This window comes from Phasianus colchicus, chromosome 15 (genome assembly GCF_987193195.1).
Source record: "Phasianus colchicus chromosome 15, bPhaCol1.hap1.1, whole genome shotgun sequence".
Taxonomy (NCBI): domain Eukaryota; kingdom Metazoa; phylum Chordata; class Aves; order Galliformes; family Phasianidae; genus Phasianus; species Phasianus colchicus.
Window position 1 is genome coordinate 3,094,980 of NC_143450.1, and position 18,420 is coordinate 3,113,399.

Sequence of the window (18,420 nt, forward strand, 5' to 3'; positions counted from 1 at the left end):
AACATGACAACTGCACCGGGTGCCATTCTCCTTGCCATCCAGCACTTCCTCCTGCACTTGGATTGAGTGGGAGAGGTTGCAGGAAGGCTTGGAAGTGATGGGCCTTTGGTTTGGGAGCAGCCCCTTCTGACACGTGGGGACGCTCGGGGGCAAAATGGGCTGGGGAGGATGGAAGGATCTACTTGATGTAATACTCTGTGTTCTGCGGTTACCAGAGGAATGCAGGGAGTGGAGAAGCAGATGGCAGGGTTAAAATAGGACAGTGCTGCTCGGAGGTACTGCTGGAAGGGAAGAGCCAAGTGCTGTTCTCACACTTCGCTTTGTGTCTCGTGGAAGAGCTGCTCAGTGCCCGCGCGCTCCTCCGGCCGTCCCAGCGGGAACAAATGCTTTTTTTATTATTAGCACTTGTCTTAAAGAAAAACCAGCTCAAACGAGGAAGCAAACAGATAAATAGAATAACAATCAGAGACCTTAGCCTCAAGCCGCCTCCTAACGTCTCCCAGGATTATTGGTGTGATGCGTTCTCCGGGCGCTCGCTGCCTCTCAAGAACACAAACGGAGTGCTGGGATCTGGCAGCCAACACCGAGGCTTTGTCCTTGTGGTGCTCTGTTGGTGTTTTGCAGAGTTTTGTTTTACCTCAGGTGTGCAAATGGGTTTTGTTTGACTGTTGGAGGAACTTACAGCATAATTCAAGGCATGCAGTGCGATGCTGCAGCTCTTTCGGGGTGCTGCTGCAGAAGGGTTTGCTCCAGGGGCCTTCAGCAGCAGCAGAGAGCCACGTAGGAGCTTCTAGGTGCTCCTGTTTTTGCCACACTGTAGGGCAGCAGAGGTTTGGAGGTGCCCGGAGGCGCTACCCATCCCATAGGCAGGAGCTGCTGCCACCACTTGCAGTTGTGCTCGGGTTTCCCTGTCCGTAAATCAGGGAGGGCTTTGAAGTGGCTCTGATGAAAAGCACTGGAGGAACTCAAGGACGCAGCATTAATCTTGCAATATTGTTCTTGTTCCTTGCTGTGTTGTGATTTTGAAAAGAAATCAACACAATTCTTGTTGGCTATGGCTAAAATTACATAGAAATAAATGAGTTTTGCCCTCATAGAAAAACACTCGCTCTTTATTAGTGCAGCCTCTGATGAAACAAAACCCATCCTTAGGCAACGAGATAGATTTGACCTATGGTGCAATAACAGCCTTTCAGAATTGCATATTGTTTCATACGATGGCATATACAGCCCTAAGGTTGATTTACGCCTCAAAGCAGAGTGGGTGATTGAGTACTGAGGGAGTTCCTGTGCTGTCCTTCTCCACGCACCGCAAAGCACCTGCTCGTCCCTACCTGGGGCATCAGTAACTCGCCAGGGATCAGCAATCCAGCACGGCTCTGCGAGGGAGCAGATGCCGTCCCTGATGGCTGCGGATGGGGCGTGAGTCCCCCAGGCTGCCCCTAAATCACAGAGCACTCTGCAGCAGGCAGCCCAGCCCATCCCTCACCATCAGGAGGACAGGCAAGCTGGGCAAATGTCTGCGGTGCAGCTTCACCTCCAGCTCTGTGCTGACAGCGTGAAGTTGATAGCCCCCGAGAACCTGAAAGCTTTTCATCATAAATCGTTTGTGGGGTTGTGATTAAACTCCTGGAAGCTGAGCTTGCACCTGAGGCTCCGTGTGCACTGGTATCAGTGGGACCTTGTGTGAGCAGCATCCCGCAGAGCAGAGCAGCTCAGGGCTGTCCTGGGGCGCTCCCAGGGCCGAAGGGTGACTGCCCTGCCCGGTGTGCTCTGCTGCTGCGTGACATCTCCAGCTGCTCTTTTTATACCCGCAGATATAAATACAGCCCGTCATCTCGCTGTTTGTGAGCATTTAGCAGAACAACCTGCCGCGGCTGATTTTATTACAGCACCTAAGATTTTATTGTCCAGACCTGGTATTCACTTTTCTACTCTGCTGCACGGTGAGGTGAGGAGCAAGAGGGGTTTTACTGCTTTGCTGCAGCTCTGCCTTGCTGCCAGCGTGGTTCCTCTGTTCTCATTGCTCCTCTATGGAACAGTTGCCCTGGGCCATTCCTCACTTCGTGGTGACCCCAACAAGTGCTGGGCTCTGGCTCTGCTGCCCGCTCCCTGTACCTGGCCTGCTGCGTCCTGGAGGCTTTCCGATTCACTGTGCCATCTTTTTATTTAATGACTTGGTTTTACAGCTCTTTGTATAAATCTAATTATCCATCTGTTATGCTACATAATGGCACTGCAGCTTGCCTAATTGTTTCCTGTTCCAAAACATCACCCTTGCCTGGCTCTATCTGCTTTGGGCTCCTCTGTGAGGCCAGCACTTGGGCACACGGGGCTCTCCATCCTGGGAGCACCACGTGAAGCAGCTGTGCCTCGAGCTTGAGGTCTTTAGCTCTGGCTTCTCAGCTCACTGAAAGGGCCCATGTTGGGTGGTTGCATTTCCAGAGCGTATCTGAGAGCAGAGCCCTCCCCAGTTCAACCCAACATCGCTGTCCCCAGGCAGCTCTGGGCACGGTGGCCTTTTCTGAAAATGGGACTTGATGGCCATCCTGCCTTGAGCAGGGACACTGCAGGGCTCCTAATGAGCCCAGGCACCTCTGGCTGATATCTGGGACACAGAGAGCAAGCCAAGGTCCCCTAGCTTTTGCCAGGCACTTCTGTGCTATTTCTGCCTTTGTGGCATGAATCACGCTCCCTTGGTTTAAGTATCACATTAGCCCATCAAAACCCCACAATCACGCTCTCAGCTCCAACTTATTCTCTGCAGTTCTTTTCTCCTCTTAGCAACAAATACTCAATAACCTAATTGCTCATTAAAAACCACGCTTGCATCTATGTAATCTATTATGTCACGTTGAGACACGTTGCTCTCGCAGGGATGCTGCTGCTCCCCCGCTACCGCGATGAGCGCCTGGCTTGGTAGAAAGTGAGAAGGCAGCATTGCATTGAAGTGGAGATTTTCATCTTCTCAGGGTTTTTTTTTTTATGTCTCTCCTATATTCCGTGCTTTTGAACATCTAACATCTCTTTTATGCTTCACATCTTTCATACGAAATTGTTGTATTGTGTTGCCGACTGAAACCTAGTTTTCCTTTTGTCAAGTTTTCCCCCCTCACCCCACTTCTCTTCTCCGCTGTATTTTGATCAGCACAACTTCTTAAGGCTCCATTTGGCTGGGTGCTTTTGAGTCTCCTTGGGTCGTAGCACTGAAGGCCTTTCTGATGGGCCCGGTTTGGGGCTGATGCACAGAGAGCAGGCTTTCTGGGGCAGGTGTGCTGTGTGTAGACCTGGGGTGGGCTCTGGGCCGTGTGTTCCTACCCCCTCCAGCTCTGAGCAGGTGGCCTCGCTGGGCTCGGGCCTATCTTACTGCCCAGCACATCTCACACTGTGCCTTCAAATGTCCCATCTCTTTTTCCATAGTGTGAGACTCTGCAGCAATGGAAAGCAAAGCCTCTGTGCTAAATATGTATTTTTGTGAGAGATTCGCTCCCCTCTGCGCGTCAGCATCATTTGCTTTGTGCTGCAGCAGAGGCAGCCTGCTGGGCTGGCATCCCGCAGCGGGGCCGGGTGGCTGGTCTGCAGGGTGGGGGGGCTGCACCATTATTTGCATTGAGGTGTCTCAGATCTCCTCAGATAGAAAATTCAGAAGGAGATGCAGCCAGCTTGTGCACACCTGGGAAGCTGCGGGGTCGGAGCCGCCCGCATGCGGCGTGGAGCAGTGGCAGGTTGCCACGTGCAGTAGGCAAGGAGCAGAGCTGTGCTACGTGTTTGGAAGAGCTTCAGGGATGCACAAGCAGGCCATTCCCACTTCTAGTGTGCACTCGTGAGCGTGGGGCATCATTTTGGTGGCAGAGCCCATTGCAGCTGTGACACAGGCATTTCCCATGGGAATATTTCATGCTGCAGCCAGTGCTTTGAATGCAGTGGGGAACCTTGCTCTTTTGCATACAGTGCTTCTCACTTGGAGCGTTTTAAAGCTTTCTTTCCTTAAAGCTGTAATTTGAAATTCAGCTGCACAAGTACTAGCAAGCACTTGATCACCCAGCATCTCCTTTCTGTTCTTATTCAGAGCCACAGATTTACAGCTGTGGGTGAGGCTCCGAGTACTGAATCCTAGTCAAACCTTTTTAGCACTGACTTGGCAATGGACAGTTTTGTTTCGGTATCTGCTATTGGTCAGTAATTGTAACATTTTGATTCCTACAGGGGCTCCAAACCCAGTGGCCTCTTAGGGACAGGTTGTTGGCCTTATTGCTGTGACTCTGCTTGTGTTGTGTTTCCAGTGCTCTCAGAGATTACTTTTTCCATCACCCTGCAAATTCCCAGCCTGGTGCAGAGCTCTGAAGGCATGGCTCACAGCCCAGGGCTGTGTATAGGGCAGCCCCAATGTCCTGTGAGCAGAGCGTTGGGTGCTGTTGTGCTCTTTGCTATCAGAGCAAAGCCGCACTACTTCCCTGCCTGCTTCTGATCCTTGGCTTCCAGCACAAGCTAAATAGACTGTACTAAATTTTTTAGGCTGCTTCACAGGCTTTGATCCTTGGCTTTGATTTCCCACACGGTATCACAGTCCGCTGGTTCTGAAGAAACAAGAGGCCCATTAAGTGCTGCCCAGCCTGGCGATGATCGTCCCTCTCCAGCATTACACCACGTTCCCATCCAGGCCTGTGCTTGGGGATGTGCACAGCCCCTGCTCTGCTGCCCACCCCCATCAGCACCTCGCCGTGCCTGGCTCCAGCAGACGCTCAGGGCAAGGAGACAGTCCTTCCTACTAGAGTCTCGTGTATGCTTTGTGTGGTTCGTACATTGCTTTGGCAATAAGCAGGTCAAGAAATAAATATTCTGTGTGTGTCCTTGCCAAGCAGTAGAGATGAGGGCGTTTGCCTGCCTGCCCTGCTCTGTGCTTCCAAGTCCCCAAGCCCCTCCACACCACTTGACTTTTCTGTTTTTTTTTTTTTAAATTTAAATCTAATTTTGCTGCTGTATTGCAAGCTCCTGTCTAACTGGAGAGCCGCTGTTGCCTCAGGGCTGTGCTGCTGCTTTTTAGTCTTCCCGTGCCCTTCCAATGTGCAGTCTGGAAAATCTTTTAAAAGACTCTTTCAAATTTGGGCATGTGTGCCTTGGGTCGTCCGAGGATCGGGGCTCTGCAAGGTGACAGTGTAAGGGTAATCCTCAACAGGGAACACTCTCCATGTCTGTTCTTTACAAAATGGGAGCTGGTTCCACATGAATGTGCAGGACTTGCAATCCCCCAGCCTGCAGACAGCTGCACTGGAGCACGTCTGTGCTGCTCACTGGTGGGCCCTCTGGCTGGCCATCCCTGTCCTGCAGCCTTGCTGCTGCCGCAGGATGCTTTATTGGGAGGAAAAAGACTGCTTGGAACAAACAGCCCGACCTGATGGCTGTAGGAAGGTGCTTGGGAGGCCTTCAGTGCCTGCCCAGGGCAGGACTGCTCAGTCCCAGCTCTGTGCCAGGTTTGTTTTAGCTTCCCTGCCCGTTCCAAGCTGCAGCACCGCTGATCACAGCACGCCTGCACTCGCTTGTATTAATTTTTCTCCCCTCCCTGAGTCTCGTGGTGTTTTGGCAAACAGGCCTCAGCTGTAATAATTTCTGGCCCCTCGTGGGAAGTTATAACTCTGGCATAGTGAAATATAAACCGGCAGAAAATGGAGTGTTTCCTTCTGCAGCAGGCAGGCTCAGAGGTTTTCTTATCGCTTTTTCTCCCTGCTTTTGTTTTTCTCTTCTCAGCCAAAGGGCACAGTCACCCTCCTCCAAAAGAGCAAAAATGTGCTGGACTGATAAAATGGCGCATTAAGTTGATGCTATGCAAAGGTACAGCTCCAGGAGCCTGGGGAGGAGGCAGCAGTGGGAGGCATAAATATTGTTTGTCTTGTGGCTAAAACCATGCGTCCTCGCTGCAGCAGTGTGCGGGGCAGTGCAGGTGGCCCCAGTCACTGCCTGTCTGCAGAGCTCACTGCACGAGCTTGGAGCATGGAGAGTTGGCCTGGGTTGGGATTTTAAGGTGCAGAGAAGAGAAGCAGACCAGAGGCCCTGGGGAAGAGGATCTGGTAGGTGGGATCTTCACCAAGAAGGTCTGGTGCCCGTGTCCATCACTTCTGATGGGAAGCTGCTGGAGCCCGAGTGCAGCACTTGTATGGGGCTGACACTCACCCACCCCTGAGGCTGCGTCATCTCACCTGCACCCACACCTCTGCCTTCCTCATGCAACCAGGGCTGCTCATTGCAGGGTGTGTGCAGGCTCTCCCCCACTCTCCCAGCTTCATTTCAGCCCTTTCTGCTGCTGATGCCAGCATCCCCTTATCTAGTGACAGATTAGCACAAGTTGAATTTTCTATGATAGCAGTCCACAGTCTGTCTCATTGTATTTATTTTGTTCAGGCTGCTTTTCCCTGGGCTTGACAGTGTAATTTGTACAGATCTGTGCTGAATTTTCAAAACCCTCAAATGAGCTTTTTGTTAGTGGACAATTGATGGTGGAGACATTAAACAACAGAAACACTGAGAAGTGAGCAGCACACCTAGCATCCAGGAAGGCTTCCTAACCTCCAGAGGTACTCCTTGGCAAAAACTCCATGGTTCAGAGATTTTAATTAGATCTAATACTCCGGGTGACCAGCCAAGCATTAAAAGGCATAGCAGTTTTTCCGTTATATCCCTTGCTGTGGAGTTTTTTATTATTTATTTTAGATAGATGTGACAAAGAACTTTAAGATCCCAGTTTTCTTTGAATGGCACAAAGAGCTCTGCAGTCTGAGAGCTCTTTTCTGTGCACTGTGCTCCAGAGTGTGCCTGCCTGCAAGCTTGCACCACACCCACCCAGCCCCCCTTGCTTGGAGTAACATTAATGTGAGGTTGGAGGGAGTTTTAGGATCAGAAACTGTATTTCTGAGTGTCAGCATTGCCAGCTCCACCTTGGAGTCTGGAAGTGCAGCATTCTTGTTCTCATCCTCACCACTAGTGCAGCTGCAGTGCCTGACAGTGCTGTGGATGAGATGCCAGGCAGAACCTGAACCCCTGCATCTCTGTTTCACCAGGAGAGCTCAGAACAGAAACAAACACGGCCCAGCTGTACACACACAGAGGTAGAGACCAAAGCTGTCACTGCTGGAAACAGAGCTGGAAAAAACCTTTCTCCTGCTGCCTGGTTTGCACAGCCTGTCTGGGTTCTGTGTCTCTGGACTCCCACAGGAGCCCAGTCACAAGTCCTGAATATGTCTGCCTTAAATTCACCTGGGCAGAAGGGCGATGTAGGATTTATCCACCTCTCTGGGAGAGTTCTCCCTTCCCTCCTGCTGCCTGGGGATTCATGTCCTACTCAGCACCTCTGTGTGCTGGCTGTGTTGGACATGTCTGCAGCACAACTCTGACTGCTCCGAGAGCTGATGTTCACCTGTCCTGCATTCGTGCTCTCCCATCTTTGCCCTGGGGAAGTGGGAGAAGTGGCTGAGGCTGGAGTGGTGCTGGGATGCTGTGGGCAGCCCCTGTGCGTGTGCTCACTGTGGGTACAGCTGGAGCTGGGAGCAGTGGTGGTGGAGCTGCCCTGGGCTGGGGCTGCATGTGCCCGGGGGCAACACACAGAGCTGAGGTTTTTGCTCTGGTTTTGTGAGCTAATAGCAAGCCTCAGATAAATTCGAGGCTACTTCCTACCCAAGTCCATTTATCCTCTGTTTTTGTTTTTTTATGACCCTGTCTGCCTCTGTCTCATTTCTTGTATGATTCTCAGTGCTGGCTGTTCCGCAGCTTTCTGCAGCAGTGAGAGCTGTGGGTGTTTGCAGTAGCAGGGATGCTGACCTCTGTGTAATGTGGTGCAATTGCTGCTTCAAAGCCAAGCAGAGGCTGAAGTGCTGGAGCTTTCCCTCAGAGCTGATGAGACCTGGGATCAGTGTGGGACTTCCAGGGTGCCATGTTCTAACTGAGCACTGCCAAAGAGAGAGCCAGCTGCACCCAGCTGCAGCCCCAGGGTGTTCTGCAAGTGGGGTCTGTGCTGGGGCAGCTGTTCACACCCAGTCCTGCTGCTTCAGCCCCATTCTTCCAGCCAGAGGGATGCACTCAGCCTCCTCCAGTCCTTGAGAAGCACTCGATGAGAGATGTGTGGGTGGCCAGACAGGCACAGTCTGGTTCAGAGGCCCCAGGGACAGCGGATCCTTCCTCCAGGTGAAGCTGGGGCAGGGCTGGTGCCGCAGCGTGGGCACACAGCAGCAGGGGAGTGTGGCATAAATCAGCAGGGCAACAGTGAGCAAGGGGGAGGCGAGTGCCAGGACAGAGGCCATTAAGGAGCAGAGGCAGTGCAGAGCTGGAGGATTAATGGAGCAGTAGCTGCAAGGCAGGGGTGAGGGAGGACTCCTTGCTGGGGGCAGATGGGCAGGATGTGGCCACACAGCAGAGCAGCACGAGTGGCCCAGCAGGCCTGTCCCCATCTGCACTGCCATTCCCTTGTGTGTGACACCCCTTTGTGTGTTTTTTCTGCAGCAACCCCAAAGTCCAGATAGAAGCGATTGAAGGAGGAGCGCTGCAGAAGCTGCTGGTCATTGTGGCTACGGAACAACCACAGGCTGTCAAGAAGAAGGTGAGCAGGCAGGGATCACCTCTGGGTAAAGCCATTTGGGATGCAGCTCTCTACAGGGTGTCACACCTTATAGTTGCTCATGCAAGCATGAGAGCAGTGCTGCATCCATTCTGGGGGCATCTGATGACCCCGTGCCCTCCAGCATGGTGCTGATGGTCAGGCCACAGCTCAGTAGCCCTGATCGCTTGGTGCCAGCACTGTGGTCTCACCCTCATTGCACACAGGGATGCACATCCCCGCCTTGGGGGACAGGCTGGATGCTGCAGCTCTGCTGGGGGGAGAGGCGGGGATGCCCACAGCCTGCAACAAGCTCAGAGGGCAGCAAGCACGGGAGCTGACATTTGGAAGGAGCTAATTGCCAGAGCCCGCCCTGCGCCCTGCCTCCGGCAGTGGCCAGCAGCGGAGGCTTCGCAGCATGGTGAGCAGCTCAGAGAGCCCCCAGCCAAATGTGCAGTGCTGTCCGTTGGGCTGGGGGATCCCTCGCTGCCTCCCCGCCGTGCTCCCTGGAGTGTGAGATCTAATTACCCTCGCTTTGGCATCTGATGCCACCACTGTTGGCCACAACATTTTCTGTCGTCTCGTGAACATCCAGCCCCACTGCTTAACATGGTGACCTTCTGCAAGATGGAATTTGATGGGGCGAAGCAACTCACAGCTCTTTTGTTCGTCTTTAATGTACCTGCCATTGGGCAAACAGTGAAGTGCTGTGTGAGTTTTAACAAGGAGCTTCCACAAACGTTCCTCTCTGGTCTATGGCAAAACCCTGGGGGGGGCTGGGCAGTCCCCATCTGTTTGGCTGCACCCTCTCTGCTGGGTTGAAGCAGTGCCCACAGGGAGCTGCTGCACTGAAACTCCTCAGAGTGCTCAGGGACTGCAGTGGGATGGGAAGCATGGCTGGGATGCAGAGACCCTCACCAGCACCTCCTGAACCCTTGGTGGGTATGGACCCATTCCTTCCAGCAAACACAAACGCGTCCTGCTGGCAGCAGCTGGAGAAGAATGGAGGAGAGGGATGAGCTCAGTGCCATCTGTGTTTCTGGGTGGCATTGTGGAGCTTCCAAGGGCAGAGCTGAGGCCCTTTTCCAGGAGGACAAAACTCTAAATTTCTGCAGCCAGTTCATGTGCCCACACTGCCCCCAGCTCCCCAGGCCAGGTGCCCATGATGGGTTGTGCCCAGACTGTAGGTTTCCGCACCAATGCTCACAGCACTGTGCGGCAGCGAGGCCAGAAGTGCATTTCTTCATTCCTTGGTCCTTTGGCCTATGGAAAAAAGGAGACAGAAACATCACTGATTTACCGGAGGCAACTCCAGGGATGTAAAATAGTAACAAATGGGGTTGGGGAAGCAATGGCTGTCAGCTCGGATCTGTCCGCAGAGCAGGGCATGAGGCTCATTGTGGTGCGGGGCGCTGGTGCTGCTGGATCCGTGTGAGGCCCCCACAGCCCCACAGTTCTGCCTGAGGGTGGTGTCAGCCCAGCACTGTGCCTGGGAGCAGTCATCTGAATGGGTCTGTTGACCCCTGCTTGCCCCCTGCCGTGCCAACCTGTCTGTTAGGGACGTCAGTTAGAAGTGAGCATACGTGTGCTGCTGCCACACTCACAGTGTGTGATAGTGCTCCTGGACTGGTCCTCTGCCTTCATGAGGCAAGAGAGATGATGTTCCCTGGTGTCCAGATCACCTTCAGCCCTGCTTTGTCCTCTTTGGGCATCTCAGCCTGTGGCCAGGCTCTGTGCTGAAGGCAGAGGGAGGGAGCTACATGGATTGATGCTCTGGGACAGTGCAGGTGCTGGCTGTGGGTCTCTGTGGGTCACCAACTCCTGCAGTGATGGCTGGGGAGGGAGTTAAGGTGGGCATCACCTGAGGGTTGGGGTGGCTGGGGTTGAGAGGTTTGGGATGCTCTGCATGGCTGGTCAACCCAATGGGATGCATGGGAGTTGCAGGGGGCTGCCCACACCCCTCTGTGCTGCAGCATTTACAGCCCTGCTCCCCAACTGACGCACTGCTCTCCTGCAGGCACTCTTCGCTCTCTCCTCACTGCTGAGGCACTTCCCCTATGCCCAGCAGCAGTTCCTCAAGCTGGGTGGCCTCCAGGTGCTGCGTGGGCTCTTCAGACAGCCAGGGACCTCAGCCCTGTGTGTCCGTGCTGTGACATTGCTCTATGACCTCTTCGTGGAGAAGGTGAGGGGTGTGGGGCAGTGGGACGGGGGATCTTCTCTAGGGGAAGGGTCCCTCCCAGCTCCTGTGCTGGAGCTGCAGCTCCTGCGGCTTTATTTTCACATACCATGGATTACTGCTGTCAGTTTAAATGTTGCCTTTCCTTGCCACCATTTGTTATTTAGTTTGTGTGTCTCTCTTACTCCAGAGAATGGGAATTAAATCCACTTTCACTGTGTTTATAGCCAATTTGCCCTGCAGATTATCACTGCTTTAATGCTCAGATTCCAGGCACCGCAGAGGAACGGCTGTGCTCTAAAACAGTTGTTTTCCACGGGATTTTGTGAAGGTGCACATTATTTTAATGGGTCTGAGATCCCATCAGGTGTGGGCTCTGACACCCTGTATGGGAATTGCTGAGTCCCAGCCTGAACCACTGATTGACCACCCTGGGGAAAGAACCTGGTGAGGCCTGGGAACACAGGTGAAGGCAATTCAGCTGTGTGACTGGAAGGGGTGGAGCTTGGCTGCAACTCTCTTAGACCTTATTTAAGGGCTGATTGCCACTGGGGAAGGATCACTGGTTGGAGATCCCTCCTTTGTGGAGTTTTTCTTGTGGATGTTCAGAAACGGGCGAGTACCTTTCCTTTATAACACTATTCCATTCACACCAGTCCCTTTGCTACTGCACTCCTGTATTGCCCTTCCACTGCTTTGGCCTTTCTGACTGTAACACTGTGCTGCCCTGTCTCTTTGCACACAGTAGAAGGGTTCATGGGCCTGGCTCCTCCTGCCTACTTGTGTGCACCTCATGCAGCCCCACCAGCCCCAGCTTTGCTCTGGCTGGAGGAGGTCCGTGGGCTCTGTAGAGCCTCGGGTTTGTGCCCACACGTGGCTGTTCCTTCTCACAGCCCTCCAGGCACGGCCTCTTCCAGAGCCTGCAGGGGAAGCAGCAGCATGCTGGTGGGGAGCAGGATTGGGCCAGATGTGGCCAGCAGGTTTGGGGTTGCCTGGGTGGAAATGTGCTTCTAAAATCATACAGTAACACCAGTCCCTGTGAGTGCCAGCTCTGCACTCATCTGAATGACGTTTGTCATCTTTTTTCCACCCTGAATCCTGAATGCCAAAATACAAATGGGCATTCAGCAGTAGCACTCCTGGGAACTAGGGTTGTGGTGGTATCATTCCTTGTTGTCTCTATGCCCAGCAGTTCGGTGGCACAGAGTGCTGTGATGGAGCAGCTGCCTTGGGGGTAGCAGAAGGAAGGTTTGGAGAGGCACCACAGACATCCTTGGGGACCCAACTGGCCCTGTGGTCAGGACTGTCCCATGCCTCTCATGGCTCTCCCTCTGCTCCTCTGGCTCTGGGTTTCTGCTCCTTGGCCCCACAGGAGCCTGAGTCCTTCTTCACCTCCCTGTGCCATGGGGTGCTGAGATCCCTGGCACTGAACTGCATGTACAGCAGCATGCATCGCACGTCTCCTTGCATGGCAGGAGCTGCAGTGTGCACCATGCAATGTGTCACCTGCAGGCAGCAGCTCCCCGCTATGGGTCATCACCTGCCCCCTGCCTCCCACAGATGCTGCTGGAGGACTCTCAGCACAGCGACCAGGCAGAGGAGAAGGTGCAGCAGTACCGGCGGGTGCAGCTGGTGCCGGCAGTGCTGGAACAAGACTGGTGTGTGGCAGTGCCAGAGCTGCTGGCTTTGCCAGAGCACGACGCACGTGAGAAGGTACTGAAGGCAGTGGCTGTGCTGATGGAGTTCTGCAGGGAGCGCTTCCGCGGGGACACGGCCCTCAGTGCCACGCTGGGGCTGCTGCGCAGTGAGTATGAGGAGCTGGCAGCTGCCGAGCGCTTGGACGGCGATGGCGATGGGTACTTCCAGGAGCTGCTGGGCTCTGTGAACAGCATCCTGCAGGAGCTGGACTGAGGCTGGAGCTCAGATGGGTCAGGATAATGGTGTGGTATGTGGTGGACACCTGTGCTGTGTAAGTGCACTTTGAATAAATGTCTGAGCTAAGGGAGTCCTCCCAGTGGGAATGTGCCAACAGTTTGTTATTGGATGGAAGCGCTGGGCGTACGCATCCTTAGCATTGAGCATCTCTGGAAAATAGAGGTTTGTGCCCTGGAGGGATGGGGCAATTCCAGCTCACACTGCTGCTGTCCTCCAGACAAGGACCTGATGCAGATGCCCTCTGCGGCCCTGGGTCCACTCCTTCCATCACAGGAGAGAGTGGGGTGGTGAAGTGTGCCTTACCCTGTGCAGAACCATTTGCTGCCTGCCCGCGTTCCTCTTGCCCTGGGAGGTGGGCTGTAGAGAGTGGCATGTAGGCCTTGGATGAGGAAGATGCAAACTCCCAAATCCTGCTCGTGTGCTGTCCTGCTACAGGCACGTTGCAGTGTGGAGCCACTTCCTAGTGCAGGCTGTGACCACTCCTGGTTTCTGTGCTCCATTCCTGGATTGCTCTCTGGCAGCTGCAGGTATTCCAGTCAGTGCCGCTCCTGCTGCAGGGCAGCAGTGTGACCTAGGGCTGGAGGTGCTGATGTTACCAACACCATTGCAGAAAAAAAATTAAAACCAGTAAAGGAAGGCTGCTAGTTTCGTATGCAGCCCTGTGGCATTGCCCGTGAGCTCACTGCAGAGCTGCCTGCAGCCAGGCTGTGCCAGCCCTCACCCACTGGAGCTGAGGTATTTCTGGCTGTGGCTGCGGTCGGTCGGCTGTCATCACTGCAGAGCAGCACTAATTGCAAGTATTGATTTGGTGGTTTTTTTTGTTGGTTTTTTTTTTTTCCATTCTCTCTTTGGGTTTCGATTTGGGCTGCCTTCCTGGGATTAAAAATTATCTTTGTTCAAACAAAAGCAGTGTTGTTCCCAGCTGCCTGCTTAGGGCTGGGGTTGCTGTAGGGTTAAAAGTAAATACCATCTGATGGCAGTCACTGCTGGGGGGGACAGATCTCAGTACTGGGGCAGTGCTGGGCACCACGCAGTGCTAAATTGGACTGAAGCATCCTGGCTCTGTAGCCCTCATGGTCCTCAGACTACAGGGGAATATGCAGGAATGTGTGGCTCTGTGTGCAGTGCCCTCCCACTGCCATATCGGGGCCATCTCAGGGCGGCAGTGAGGACAGCTGTGCCCATGGAACCCCACAGCAGTCACCAGTGGTATTCCTGCCCTCAGTGGGGACTCACTGCAGGAAATGCAGTTCTGCTGGGTTTTGCCTTTTCTGCTTCCGTCCCACAGTGCTCACACAGGGCCCAGATGCATGGCTGCACAGATGTGCACCTCCCAGAGCCACGGGGTGAGCGGCTCATGGAGAAGTACAGCCAACAGCATTTCCATCCAACTGCCAGAGGAGTGCAGGGGGGGAAGAATGTCCAAAAAAAAAAAAAAAGAGGAAAATGTTCCTGGAGTTACTTACCAAAAAGCACTCGGTCAGGGAAGATGCTGCAGAGATAGTGCTGACAGCCCTGCACCCAGCAGCCAGAACCCAGCCCCAGACCCAAGGGCTCTGCCTGCAGGCTCAGGCTGGAGACTGAGCCCCAGCCCAGGCTCACAGCTTTTCCCACTACCCCATGACTGGGCAGCCACTTATCCCATCAGTATCTGTGAGCACCAACAAATGGGAGCTGCAGGCAGCATAGTGCTGCATCGCAGCTGCGTATGCTGAGCACTGGGGGCCCTGTGAGGGAAGAGCTGCTCCTTTGGGTGCATGGGAGCTCCTGCTGCACTCCTCCATCCACAGAGGGAACAAACAGCTGTGTGGTGTCTCTGAGCAGGGCAGCGCTGGCAGAACATCCCATGTGCACTTCTTAGCACTGCTGTGGGCTGTGCTCACATGCTGCTGCCAGAAGAAGAGCCTTCCCTCCAGCACTGCAGATGAGACAAACTGCACAAGTCCTTCCCCAGAGCTTAATTACATCAAGCAGTAATTACTGTAATTCTTTTCAATTGGCTCTAATATAGTTACGGTGCCGCTCCTGTGCCGAATGCAGCCTGCCTGGACCCCGGTGCCTCCCAAAAGTCACAGCACGACATGAGTTTGCATTTACACAAAACCTGGATGAAACTAAATGTCTGTTTGTTGCAGTTTATTTTGATAATGCCAATACATGGGGTTCTGGAGGAGTGATGTGTTTGATGACAGCCACTGAACAGTGCGGGGAATGGAACCTTTCAGGCAATTACGTTAATACCAGGAAAAAGAGAAGTCACGTTGTGTGAAAGCAGACAGTAAGCAGGCATGGGACAGACACACAGTGTTGACCCTCGGGTGTTTGTGGGGCAGCAGAGCTGCAGACAGCAGTGACACAGCAGTGCACTGTCACCTGTCCTTGGAGGCTGCAGCACCTGGGAGCAAAATGGGCAACGTTACTGCAGTAACTCCTAATCCTGATCAGCCGTTGGGTAACCCAACAGCAATAAGCTTCATAGAGTAAATTGTGCTCGAGGTAAATGGAATTAGAACATAACAGCTGCCAATGAGTGGCTCTCAAATTCAGTTACAGTCACAACACTGCACACGCAGTGCACCAAATCCTGGCCCCCGAAGCACTCACAGCCTTCTGGGGAACGCAGGACCTCGTTGGTAGGAGTAAAACACACTGACAGTCGTAGCATGTAAATAAGAGTGAAACGATGCCTGTAGGTACATCAGCACACTGTGCCTGCTCGCTGCACAGCCAACGAGAGCTGCTGGGTGCACGCAGCTGTGCTGGGAAATGGGCACAGTGCTGACTGTGTGGATGTGGGGAGGAAGCACTACCAACACCACGCACAGCACAACGCACGGATGGGAAAAGCGACTTTATTGTGTCCTGCAGCAACAACATCAGTGGTCTGTATCACCACTCTCATGTCACATAGAAGCCAGCAGCCATGCCCCAGCAGCTATGGGGGCACAGGGATGGGAAGCACAGCACAGGGAGCACTGCTGCCCCTCCCGGCTGCCCAGCCGTGTGCCATGCAGGAGGTGCTCGCTGTGTTCTCACGCTCCTTTCAGCACACGGAGCTCACTGGCTCTCCACTCCCAGCAGGAACACACATACATACAATAATCCGTTTTTTAAAATTTTTTTTTTGGGAGAAAAGACCTAATTTTTCCCTCCTGATCACAAGGCAAAACAGCAGTTTCCAAGCAGAACGATTCAGCTATCAGCATTAACTGTTAGTGTTATTGTAAAACCTCTTTGGTTATAGAATATTTCATTTAAAGCGAGATTATACAAAATAATTTCCAGCTAGAAATACACCCCTGGAATCTAAAAGCAATCTAAATTAACACACTCTCGCAGGCTGGAGCTATACTGATAGGATTTGTAATTTGAGTATTTCCCCACATGATCTAAACAAAGTTATCAAAATTATATTAAGTAAATACATTTTGAGGAGTAGTAAACTTCTGAGAATCCTTAGAATATTAGAAGTAGAGTTCTGGAAGTTGCAGTAGTGGCCTAAAGGAAAAACCAACCGACACAGAGACCTCTAAATGCTCTCCATCGCCTTGAACTCGCTGAGCGCCTGCACTGGGCTGACGTGCTTCTTCTGGGACGCCCGCTTGATTTTGGTCTGGGTCTCGTCCTGCTTCTCCCTCTTGACCAGGGGCTTCTTCTCCGGAGCCTTCATCTTCCAGGACACGGCGGGGAGGTTGAGCGAGGCCATGCCCTGCGACTTCTGGTACTTGGTGGACGCCACGTAGGACGCCTTTACCGTCTGCACCACGGCGTTCATCAGGTTCTTGGCCGCCTGGATGAGGGACATGGCACTGTCCACCTGCCGGGAGGAACGGCGCAGTTATTCGAGGTGAAAGCGCCCGAGCAGCTGCACAGCAGTGCTCTGGGGCTCTGTGCTGTAACCACACAACAACTGCTCTGTATGGTTTTCCTCAAAATCTGCACCCCAACCTCACGGCGATGCTCCCCTGCTGACAGCGCAGACCAAAGAGCACCGTGCCTGCAACTGCTCCATGCTAATGGCAACCAAAGGGATTCGTGTTCCGCTGTTTGCTTTTGTGACTAAGCTTTAAAAGCAGCTTAATTCTCTAATGAAATTAATAAGATTGCGGTAATATCTGTATTACTGATAATAAACATTTAAATCACCCGAGAATATGAAGTTATGTTACAAAGGGAGGAACGCAGTGTTATCTTCAGCCAGGCCTGGAGCCCTTTGCAAGGTGGTTCATACTGACAGGAGCTTAAAAATGAGAACAGGAAGACGTGGTTTTGGAAGCTGTAGTGTGTGGCTGATGAAGAGCCACACTGCAGGAGGTGAGGGCTGAGGTGTGTGTGGGCAAAGCGGGGCTGACTGCACTGTGGGCTCTGTGCATGGCTGCTTCATCCCATCCACACACACAAGACCAGGATCTGCTGCTCACAAATGCCAACATTCAGCAGGATGAGAGCTCAGCTGCCTCTCCACATTTAAATTGCAGCATGTATACATCTAGGGAAGATCTGGGGGAAAATCTAAGCAAAAAATGCCCAACAGCAAACAGAGCAGGACTTGGAGGACTACACGCTGCATACCGTGGTGGCAATCTGAGCTGTGCCACACAGCAAAGCATTGCCCTCCCCTGCCCCAGCCATCGCACTGCCAACGCTGCACTGCCTGCCACTGCTTCCATGGCTCTTCACAGCGGGAGGAATCCCATCCCATTGCACTGAAAGCAAGGAGGTGCTGTTCTAAAGGAGTTCTCAGATTGCTCAGGGTGCAGTGCCAGCTGCCTGGGCTGCAGCTCTGCCTTCACAAAATGTTTGCTGCCTCGGGATGGGAAGGATGCTGGCAATGATGGAATTCCCTTGCAGACTCAAGGCCTTCCCCTGTAACCTGACAGAGCTGAAAACAGCCCCAGCATCACTCAGCCCCATGGGCAGATTGCAGGGGAGCAGATAAAGCGGCAGATTAGACGGCAGATGCCTGCTCACATAACTGATTTATGGCAGGAGGGTATGTAAATTCTGAGGAAGCTGAATAATGGCAGTAAAACCCTGGAGTCCACATTACTGTGTAATGACACATCCACTCCTCTGACAGCACAGTGCCTTCAGCCTCCCAGAGAGCAGCGCATCATGCAGCAGAGCTGCATGGCACCAAACATCCATCCCATCCCATCCCATCCCATCCCATCCCATCCCATCCCATCCCATCCCATCCCATCCCATCCCCATCCCCATCCCCATCCCCATCCCCATCCCCATCCCATCCCATCCCATCCCATCCTCATCTTTATCCCATCCTCATCTCCATACCCATCCCAGGAGGTAGATGGGCAAAAGCACTGCAGGTTACATATAACCAACCAGGGCAAAGAGTACACCAGGACACATTGCATTCTGCTCTCCCCCTCGCAGAGAGCCCTCAGCTCCCTCTTAGGAGGAAGATTTTCAGGAAGGGCAGTGAAACAACTGCGTGCTACGCAATGGCTGCAGGGCAGCAGGGCAGCCCAGGGCAGCGTGCAGAGCTGCTGAAATCCCTGCACTGCTCAGGGCACGGCTGCTCAGAAATGTTAGCAGCTCCGGGAGCATTACAGGACCCCATGTGCTCCAGGACTCTGCAGACACATGGATGGGTTCAGCTGTGCTGATTGAAGTGATTTAACCTTCTTGATAGTGAAATACCATCTGGAACAACGGCAGATTGCACAGAGGTAAAGCAAACCTGTCCTCAAACACTGCTGAGTGT

At 53.2% G+C, this 18,420-nt stretch overlaps 2 protein-coding genes across 4 annotated transcripts in view; one reads left to right on the forward strand and one right to left on the reverse strand.

Moving 5' to 3' along the window:
• SIL1 (SIL1 nucleotide exchange factor) overlaps positions 1-13,328 on the forward strand; it is a 91,451-nt gene extending 78,123 nt beyond the window's left edge. For both annotated transcript variants that reach the window (XM_031597995.2, XM_031597996.2), the window contains 3 exons: positions 8,488-8,584; positions 10,599-10,763; positions 12,318-13,328. In XM_031597995.2, coding sequence (XP_031453855.2) covers positions 8,488-8,584; positions 10,599-10,763; positions 12,318-12,668 — 613 coding nt within the window. In that variant the 3' untranslated portion in view covers positions 12,669-13,328. The remainder of the gene's footprint in view (positions 1-8,487; positions 8,585-10,598; positions 10,764-12,317) is intronic.
• Positions 13,329-15,528: 2,200 nt separating this feature from the next.
• CTNNA1 (catenin alpha 1) overlaps positions 15,529-18,420 on the reverse strand; it is a 109,188-nt gene continuing 106,296 nt past the window's right edge. For both annotated transcript variants that reach the window (XM_031597992.2, XM_031597993.2), the window contains exon 18: positions 15,529-16,509. In XM_031597992.2, coding sequence (XP_031453852.1) covers positions 16,222-16,509 — 288 coding nt within the window. In that variant the 3' untranslated portion in view covers positions 15,529-16,221. The remainder of the gene's footprint in view (positions 16,510-18,420) is intronic.